We start from the raw sequence: 10,278 nt of genomic DNA on the forward strand, positions 1-10,278 counted from the left end.
CACGACCTCTAGTAACATGTCGTGGCTTAAACATAAGAACCTATTATGGCTAAGGCTACAGTTATACACGTCATAATAATAATATTAAACACCCTGTCTGCTGACAGTCATCAACTCTTCTCTCTAGTTATCCTTGACCAGATGTACCCTGTAGAAACTCATAAGCATGACTAAGCATTTAACAGTCTAACTAGACATCCTATCTCCACTAAACATTTCTAATACATAAAGTATCTGTCCAATATCTATCTGACTAAAAATACCTAACAGTATTGATGTTGTTTCTCAGTAACCAGTTCAGCAGTGCTGTTTTCTGCTTCACTCATATCATGAGCGTTCAAACTGAGGGTTACAAGGTTTATACAAGCACAAGGGTCAGTGTATTTTCTTATGTAGTATTAAGTGGTTCTAGAGTATAAAGATCAAATATTATTAGTGAAACACTATAAATGTTTGTAGCAGTGACCGTGCAGCCAGCCTGTAAAAGTATTTGATTAGTATTTGATTGAGTTTAAATATGCTGCTGTAGGAATTTGGGTTGTACAGTATGGTGTGGCGGTGATGTGTTGCTGACCAACACCTAACTGAAATAATGTACTTTAAACATAAAAAAGGAAGTTGTTAGTGTGCTGTATACAGTATACACTGCTCCATTAATAATGTTGTCATACTTCTGGACATACATTAGGCAAAAACACGTCTCTATGCTCATCCTGTAAATTAACATTCATGTACATAAGGCTGTGAAAACAGCCCTGAAACACCAGGAAAGGTTAGAAAACTGTGTTACTTTGTGTGTATGTAAGAGATTTTTTTCTCCACTGTCCATCCAGCATCTGCACCTCTGAGGATATACTCCAGCACCCGCATAGTCTGCGTCTCTGGATGTTGTAATGGAGGCAAACTCACATGCCAGACATAAAAGACAGAAAATATTTCCATTGGTGTTTTTTGTTAGGTTGACTCACTGAACAGTCAACACACAGACACACTTGCAAATGTATGTTAACTAAAGAGTTAAACCCTGCGAGTTGTTTCCAAGGTAGCAGCTCTGATATTTTCTTTAACAAAAAAGGGCAGAATGTTCCTGATTAAGCTCTCATTTGTAAATGGAACACAGTTGCTTACTCTTACAATAAAATTTAGTGGAACTCATTAAAACCAGAGGGACGGTAACTGCATCAAATGAATGAGTGCTAGAGGAACAGCAGAAAGCTGCAGCTAGCAGCTCACTTTGTTCGTTTTTGATAAGAGTTCACAGTGTTCAGACTCCTCATTTATTTAATTAAATCTGATATGAGTTATGAGTGAGTTTCAGTAGAAATATAACAGAGAACAGATACCCTACAAGTTTAACTAACTGGAGACTGGGTTTTCTTCAAAGACTCAATTCCTTCATGCAGTGTCTGCTGGCCAAAATCCAATTTAAAGCTGCTTGACAGAAATACTGATATTCATTCTTATGTGATCCTGCAAAGAAAATGGTGCTGGCATGGAGGAACTGCCACACTATGAGCTGTCGTCGGCACCTCCAGGACTCTGTCACATATGATAGTTTGCCTTAGTCCTCTTCAGCATAATAAATCTGAACAACAGCAGAAGTCGAGCTCCCAGTGGGAAGCTGTGTTTTTTTTAAACATCATGCTTCTGTTTCTTCTACTCTGTTTACAAGCATACAGAGGGTGTTTCTAGTCAAGTAGTGGAAACTATATGACAGTATTTAATATTAGCTGGAAAGTCTTCTTCATGCTGCATGTGCATGTCCTGGCCAGGGCCAACACTGCCTGTGACAGATGAATGCCTGTGGCCCAACCTGAGCAGAAGCAGCAGAGCCAGAATAGACAGTAAGATTTTGTTTTCTTTGTGCGTTCATTTATTTGTAATTCTTCTTTCTCTATATTCATTTACATAATAATTATTGTTTTTGCCTTAATGTTCATTTTGTTAATCTAACATCAGTTTAGTCTTATGTACATTGTAATAATTTGTCCTATAAGTTAAGATCCCGACCATGACCTATAGCATCCATAGTCTACTTGGTGATGTTTGTTGCATGTCATTGCAGTTGCTTTTGGGGGAAAGTGCAATAATTACATAATCCAACAGACAATGACCTCTCAACATGGGCCTGGATATGAAAAAGCTGTGGCAGGCAAGTCAAGGGAGTCTCATCACAATCAAAGCTTTTTGCCTCAGTCAGTCTGGCACAGAGGTTAAAGCTTGTCTAAAGGGAGGCACCACTGAGAACATGGTTCCTGTCAGGGTCGTATTTCAGCCTCTGCATTGGAATTAAAAGATGTGATTGAATTAGAGTGAGGGTGGAGCAGGAGGCTGAGACTCACATGGGCATGTGCAGTTGGCTAAAACTGAGTTTTCAGTTCTCATCCTTGCTTGTTTTCAAATGTACCACACAAGATGTTTCTCACTGAGCTAATGTGTTAGCAAAGCAATCCTCTGCATGTCAAATATTTCCTCAGCTCTATATATCCAGAAATATTCCCCCAAAAGTGTCCTTTTTACTACAACCCCAAATCAGTCAAAAATTGTTAAAAAATTATCAAAGTTCTTCTAGAACTACTCCTGGCTGGTGTCTGCTTCTTTTTGAGTCCATCTGTATTTGAGACTTGGCAGAGAGCAGCGATTTGGACAGCAGTTATAGTCATAAAAGGCAGTATGAGACCACTAGAAGAGACAGGGATGATCAGAAATGACATAGAGAGGAAGATCAGAGGGGCCTATCCCCCCACCAGAGTACTGGAGTACCGGGCAAGAACATGAGTCACTTGAAATCAAAGCATCCGTTCACAGATTTAAGCATTTTTACCCTAATTTTCATTCACTGGCATAAAGAAGTGAATGCCCATGTAATGAAATCAGCTGTAATGAGACTGTGCTGATCATGCGGTGCATCTTGAAGGTTTGGCAAGGTTCTGCCCATCAGATACATGCAAGCGCTGTGGTAACTTCCTGGGGTGTGAAAATAGGCCATTAAACAGCTTTTCTCACAGTTACTGATTAGTAACAAGCCTAAAGTTTCTACAGCCATGTTAGAAACTCTGAGGCTGTGCTTTGAGCTAACTGCTAACAGTAGCATGGCTACTCTGTGACACCATGCTTATGCTAAGCAGGTATGTTTACTATGTGCACCCATTTCAGTTTAGTATGTTGGAAGGTGGCTAATGGTGGAGGCTGCACACAAGACACTCTAGGGATGAAGGAGAGAGAGAGAGACAGGGGAGGGGTGAACACCAGCACTTAAATGGGAGAAGTCTAGGCAGCCGTGACACACTGAAACACCAAAGCAGTCAAGATAAAGCAGCAGTACCACTAAGTCTAGGATGCAAAGAAATATGACGATTACACATCTTATCACATTTCTTCAAGTCTTGTCATCTTGTAAATAAGAAGCGGATAAAGCCATCAAGAAACCCTCAAACTGAAGGTGCGTTTTCTTTCTTTTTCTCATATGATGTTTGTTATTCTGTTCCATGTAGTACAAATAAACAAATCCAGCATGGGAATCCAAACAAAGCTCTTATGGAATCTGTTTTGGTAGAGCAAAAGTATACTGTATAAAATCTTTTTAGGAAAATTATAGAAAGAGGGGTTTTTCATTTCATAATAACATGGCCACATGAAAAGTTATCAAACATTTGTTAGTGCTGCTGTGGTGATACTGGATATACTATTTATTATTCATTAAACCGATTAGACTGCTTTTTGTCTGCATGTTGCTTCCATTTATGAGCATATTTCCCTGCTAGTTACCACAGATCAGAGCAAACTGCTTGGTAACAACAGTCTGCTGTATGTTGTTAGGTCACTTAAAAAAGAAATAGTATACCATTTTTGTGCCTAGAGGCTTTTTTGTAGCTACAAATACAGTGGCAACAGTTGTAGAATCAATTTTATGATCCTAATATACTCACTAGTGAGAAGTCATGCCTTTTCAGAGTCCAACAAGCCAGCTGATGATGTAGTGTTTGAAGGAGCAGCAATTAGAAATCATTTTGCCTCATTACTGGTTTTCATGTCTTTTTTTTAAACCAGTTCAGTAGTTTTGCAGTGGGTACAAGATGGTCAAAATCAAAATAGCAGAAGCTGAAATAGCCTGTCGTAGTGTCGGTATAGATCATACAATTCTCATGATGTCTTTTAGCATCTAAACCCCATTTTGTAAATTCTACTCTACTAGTCATAACTCAAGCTTTGTTACAAATCTACAAATCATACTGAATAAATTGAACTAATTGTTCCCGTACTTTCCATTACATTTAGAAACGTAGCATCCTTCTTGCCTATCAGCAAAATGCTGGAGCTGAACTGTTCCCTCGCAGCTCTTTTCACAACTGCTGCCACAGTTTTCACTGGCACAGGCTGCCCTGAGGCTGCGGTGGTGTGTGGGATGAATATCTCCTGGTTGTTGGCCAATGCTACTGAACAAGATCTGGATGACGTGTGTTTGAGGGAGGAGGAGTACCTGGCCAGGTACCTGGGGCCTCCAAGGTCCCCTGTGTTTCTTCCCATCTGTATCACCTATCTAACCATCTTCATGGTGGGCGTCCTGGGCAATTCTCTGACTTGTGTGGTCATTTTGCACTACAAGGCGATGCAGACACCCACCAACTACTACCTGCTGAGCCTGGCGGTGTCTGACCTGCTGGTGCTGCTGTTGGGCATGCCCTTGGAGCTCTATGAGATGTGGCAGAACTACCCCTTCCTGCTCGGTGAGGGGGGCTGCTACTTCAAAACCTTCCTGTTTGAGACCGTCTGCTTTGCCTCCATCCTCAATGTCACAGCACTCAGCGTGGAACGCTATGTGGCAGTGGTCCACCCCCTGGAAGTCAAACACATGACCACGCGTGCTCATGTCAAGAGGGTCATCTTCATGCTGTGGGTGTTGTCCATGCTATGCGCTGTGCCAAACACCAGTCTGCATGGGACTGTAATGTTGCCACCAAGGTTTGGACGACATTTTCCTCGATCTGCTATCTGCCGTATGTTTTGAAATTACATTTCTTCAATTTTTCTTTTAAAGAATCTGCAGTTACACTAGCAGTAATGTGAGGCTACATGTTAATGTCACCATGCAAACATGCTCCCAGTGACAATACCAACAGGTTAATGTTAAGCAGGTGCTATGTTTACTATGCACATCATGCTAACATTTGCTAATTAACACAAATTACAGCTGAGGCTGATGAAAATGTCATTGTTTTGCCGGTTCTTTTGCTATAAACCAGCATATTGGGTAAATAAAATTTTTGACCTGATGACTGTGCTAAATTAAAAATAGACAAATCTGTGCTATCCACATTGTTACATCTCCATCCTCAGTTGTGATCAAGCCCAAATGGATGTACAACCTGATCATCCTGATTTCCACGCTGGTCTTCTTCCTGCTCCCCATGCTGATAATTACCATCCTCTACCTGCTCATTGGCCTGCAGCTGCACAGGGACAGGATGATGATGGTGGTGGACACGAGGTGTAGCTTTGGATTGGAAAGTTTCTCCCAGTCTTGCAGGCAGAAACTGAACAAACGCAACATGCAAGTCACCAAAATGCTTTGTAGGTATAATTTAAAAAAGGATTTTACCAAGTTGATAAGGATCAGAAAACAGGATGTGTGCATATGAGTGTTTGTACCACTTGTACCCATGTGTTTGTTTGTTGTCAGTCTGTCTGTCCAGTTGACTATGCAATTCCTCCATCTGGTCCAGGTGTGTTGGTGGTTGTGTTCGGCCTCTGCTGGGCTCCCTTCCACGTGGACCGATTAATGTGGAGCTACATTGACACCTCATCCAAGCAGCACCACAAGATCTTCGAGCACGTCCATGTTGTGTCGGGAGTCTGCTTTTACCTGAGCTCTGCCATCAATCCCATCCTTTATAACCTCATGTCCTCCAGGTTCAGAGAAATGTTCAGTCACATAACATGTTATTCTAAACTGGAGTGGCCAATACACTCCAGTTTACAAATGAGCCAACGTAGCACACTGAGCAAGAGTATACCTGATATTATGAAATAGGAAGGAAGAACTGAATAAACAAGTAGAGGAATGCAACAAATACAAAAGAATCTTTGTCAGAAGTCGGACAGTGGTATGAATCATATCCTGTGGCCTACATAAATGCCAGATCTGGTCCAAAACTTAAGGGACATTTTGGGCCAAACACCACCACTGCTTAAAGCTTAATTAACTAAATGAGCATTTGTTTATTATGTTCACTGAGATCACATCTGTTTTTACTTTCCTGATAGTAAAATATGTAAGTGTTGTTGTTTTGTGTGTGAATTAATTGCTTTAACATTTTGTCTTACCTATACAGTATATGGGACATCTGACTATTTATCAACACTTTTATTCATACTCAGGATCTGGTGTAGGATTCGTTGGTATTTATTAAAGGCAGATATGTTTTACCCACCACATAATTCCATGACCTGCTTTAGGAAATCAGTGCTGCTGGTAAGATGTGAAGAGTTATTGTCTGTATAACTGACCTGTCTTCTGTTTAAACATTGCAGAAGTGCTTCCCAAGAAATAGGATTTATTTATGGGTAGCAAGGTCTGCCAAGGAACACGGGAACCTCAACACACCAGGCTGTCTCATCTCAACTTTGTGTCACATGCTGTGCATAGGAAATAATAATTTTACAGATGGAGATGATAAGGTAGAGGCAAAAGGGAAAGATGATGTCACTGGGGCAATAATCTGGAAAAAATCAGAGATGTCAGAGGAGAGAAACCAGTGAAATGATGAGCAAATCATATTGTAATGACATGGTGTTATCAATGTGCCACACCAGCACTAATGACTGCCAGTCTACCCACAACTTCTATCACCATAACAGCATATGCTGTTTACCCACTGGCCCTGCAAATAGACTCATTTGAAAGTGTGGATTGCAGTAACGGTACTTCAAAAGTGTGGTTATCATCACCACCCGCTGCACTTTGATGTATCAAAATGAAGCAGACATTATCATTTAACTTTAAGGAATTATGTGAGCAGAATGTAGGAGCTGTGAAATTATAGTACAAATCAACCCCAGTGAGAAATGTGATGTTTCATTTTGACTTTCACTCCCAAAAATAAGCAGAAATCTCTATGCAGTAAAAACCATAAAATTGCAGAATTAGAAAGCAATAACAAATCAATGTGATGCTCAGTTGTAAAAGAGACACATTGCAATGCTTTTGGTTGTGCATCACTGGATTTCATTTGTTCAAACCCAACCTGCACATTCTGTAAATTTGTGCAAGTAATTTTACATAATTTGTGCTGGTAAATAACCTGCATCATCTTGACATGGTTTGACTTGCAAAATAATGAAAACACAATAGTTACCATTTCAAATTTAGAAACCCATTTGACACTTATGATCACCTCTATTAAAGCAGCAGATGATAAGGTATGGAAACCCAAGAGCTGCATCCCTCTGCAATATTCTTACAGCAGCCTTGTACAACACCTTATAAATAATATAAATGCTATACATACAGTAAATCTGGTTGCATGCCTACCACTTAATAATTTCATAAACTAAACTTAACCTCTAGAGTCCCTGCGTCCTCATATGAGGACCGCACAGCTTGGGTTTCCAAAGCTCAGGACTCTAGAGGTTAAAGCTGCGCTAACACATTATTTCTGCATGACCACTAGAGGTGTGATGGTGTGATGGCTGGTCAGTCCACCACCTTGTTCCAAACTGAAGTATCATTAAATATTGACTAGATTGCTTATGGCTCCCAGGCAGTCTCTCCAAAATGACTTTGCCTACCTGCTGACTTTTGCTATACTGATACCATGAGGTTCTTATTTGTGGTATTGAGTGAATTGTCCAGACAACAACTGGATGGGCTGGCATTCAGTTTGGTGCACACCTTCCTGTCCCTTTAAAATAAAGTGAAAGTAACTTCTGTGATCCCAAATTCTCTTGAATTTAGCTCAATTTTCAGGTCAAAATTTTATTTGCCAAATACTTCACAACATTCCCATCCACTTCTGCTGTACTTTATGTTTAGTGTTAAATAGCAAAATGCTATCATGTTAAGATGGTGAACATGGTAAACATTATACCTGCTAAACACTAGGATGAGTTTTGTTATTGTAAGCACGCTGACAATAGGTTAGAGAACACAAAAGCAGAGCAATGAAGTGTGTGAATTTTGGACTTAATTTTCTCTCCTGTTTTAAATAATTTAAGGGTCTTACATCACTACAGATTATTCTAACCTCTTTTATTGCAAATTTCTGCCACCACTGACTGGTCTGTTTATGGGCATGTACATAAAAGTATAGGGTTCTTTAAAGTTCTCCAGCTTTTTACATTCACATCCTTTATTCAAAGAACTGTTCCCTAAACAGCCATTAATGTAACTCTACTTTTTATGTACTGTGTAATATATATGCAAGCACCTCTGCAAAAGCAGCACATCAGCAGTGGTGCAGCTTTAATTAAATGTGGCATAAAGTCTTTTCAGCTCTTGGGCATCTACTATATAAAGAAAATGAATGCACATTCATTTTGTGTATGTGCATGGGTGTCATCCTACAGGCAAGATGTGCAAGTTAGGCTAATTAGAAAAGTCTACATAAGGTGTAATGTATTGGTCTTTCTTTCACCCAGTGCATGCTATAACCTCCTCCCCCTCCTGTCACACCAGATGAATGGATGGAAGATATTTGTAGGCTGGATACCAATGCATAATCAGATTCCAGGACAAATGTGGGCCAGTGTGTTTACAAAGACTCCTGTCCAGTGAATGATAATGTAGAAAGCGCCTGAAGGCATTTTCTCTTCCACCTTCCAGAAAATAGCTTGGACAAATCAGTTTCACAGTGTCAAGGCTGTGCCGCAGCATTATTCAACCTAGCACTACAAGCTTGCTTACTTGCTGAAAAATGCACTACACTATACACTACATTAAATGTCAGTGTATGCAAAAAATAATTTGGAGACTGAAATATTGCTAGATAAAAGTGAAATGCTCAACGGCACATTGATTAAACTCTGGCACTGCTTCACTGCTTTGATTTTTTTCCTTGTTATACCAGTCTTAGTGGGTGAGATTAGCTCTCCACTCAGTTTAAACGTATGCTATTTCATAAAAGTAAATCATAGCACACAGACGTTTTGCTGCGATTGCATTCGCCTTATGTCTATAAGGCTGATACATTGGTGCTGGAATGACTCATTCACCTGCAAAGCCTTTAGTAATACTGGTTGCTCCACTGCTTTGGTCAAGACTGAGATATTTCAACAGATATTGTTGTTTGTACACATACTCATTTGCCCCAGAGGATGAATCCCAGTAATTTTCCAAGGTGCTGACTTTTCTTCTGTGCTCCACATGGAGGTTAACGTTTGTGGCTTTTAGTGAAATGTCTTAACAGCTACTGTTGTGCATGAATGCACTAAAAGAGCACTGTTCATTCAACACACAAATTTTTTAGTGAATGGTGAACTGCACAGATCAGTTTGCAAATAAAGAACGTGAACATGAGCGGTAAAGGCTTCAGTCACTTGACTTTTAATATTGCTACTGTTTAGTATTGGGGAGCAGTGAACTACTTGTACTTAAACTAGTAGTTCAACTATGTTTTGCAGTAACTTGCTGGTAGTTCAACTATATTCATAGTTGTTTAGTGAGTGAAATAGTAAAATTACATTTTTGCTATTTTTGTGTAGTTAAATACTGCAACTATAAATAATGTTGGGCCATGTTTTGCAAAGAAATTAAGAATCTTTATTGTCATTATGCATAGCACAACAAAAGAATTTCCGGCAGCCCTCGGCTTAAAAGACACATTATTTACATAACACATAATTGTATAAGTCAATATAAAAATATGAAGAAATAAAAAGGGATGTATGGGACCTAATCAGGTCAGTAGCATGTTAGCAGCAAAAGAGTGTAGTAACATTATAAGGTGCAGTTCAGTGCAAATCTCAGTCTTTAGGAAGAGGTGTGAGCATGGGTGTGTGTCTGCAGAGGTCAAGTGTTCTGTCTATCTGTCCATAGGGGTGTTAGGTATTTTTAGTCAGATAGATATTGGATAGATACTTTATGTATTAGAAATGTTTAGTGGAGATAGGATGTATAGTTAGACTGTTAAATGCTTAGTCATGCTTATGAGTTTCTACAGGGTACATCTGGTCAAGGATAACTAGAGAGAAAAGTTGATGTGTCAGCAGACAGGGTGTTTAATATTACTATTATGACGTGTGTAACTGTAGCCTTAGCCATAATATGTTCTTATGTTTAAG

The 10,278-nt window shown here is 39.6% G+C and overlaps 1 protein-coding gene across 1 annotated transcript; it reads left to right on the plus strand.

The window, feature by feature from the left end:
- The first annotated feature begins 3,311 nt into the window (after positions 1 to 3,311).
- LOC109974073 (neuromedin-U receptor 1-like) lies at positions 3,312 to 6,235 on the plus strand. Its single transcript, XM_020624080.1, has 4 exons — positions 3,312 to 3,442; positions 4,279 to 4,997; positions 5,338 to 5,571; positions 5,724 to 6,235. The coding sequence occupies exons 2-4, from the start codon at positions 4,310 to 4,312 to the stop codon at positions 6,029 to 6,031; spliced, it is 1,230 nt and encodes a 409-aa protein (XP_020479736.1). The 5' UTR covers positions 3,312 to 3,442; positions 4,279 to 4,309; the 3' UTR covers positions 6,032 to 6,235.
- The last annotated feature ends 4,043 nt before the right edge of the window (positions 6,236 to 10,278 follow it).

Source organism: Monopterus albus, unplaced genomic scaffold (genome assembly GCF_001952655.1).
Source record: "Monopterus albus unplaced genomic scaffold, M_albus_1.0 scaffold319.1, whole genome shotgun sequence".
Lineage (NCBI taxonomy): Eukaryota > Metazoa > Chordata > Actinopteri > Synbranchiformes > Synbranchidae > Monopterus > Monopterus albus.

Excerpts from the sequence above, each read along its gene's own strand:
- LOC109974073 (XM_020624080.1), top strand. The coding sequence starts at position 4,310 with ATGCTGGAGCTGAACTGTTCCCTCGCAGCTCTTTTCACAACTGCTGCC. Across the intron at positions 4,998-5,337 it reads TCCTCGATCTGCTATCTGCC|TTGTGATCAAGCCCAAATGG; the intron begins GTATGTTTTGAA and ends CTCCATCCTCAG. Across the intron at positions 5,572-5,723 it reads GCAAGTCACCAAAATGCTTT|GTGTGTTGGTGGTTGTGTTC; the intron begins GTAGGTATAATT and ends CATCTGGTCCAG.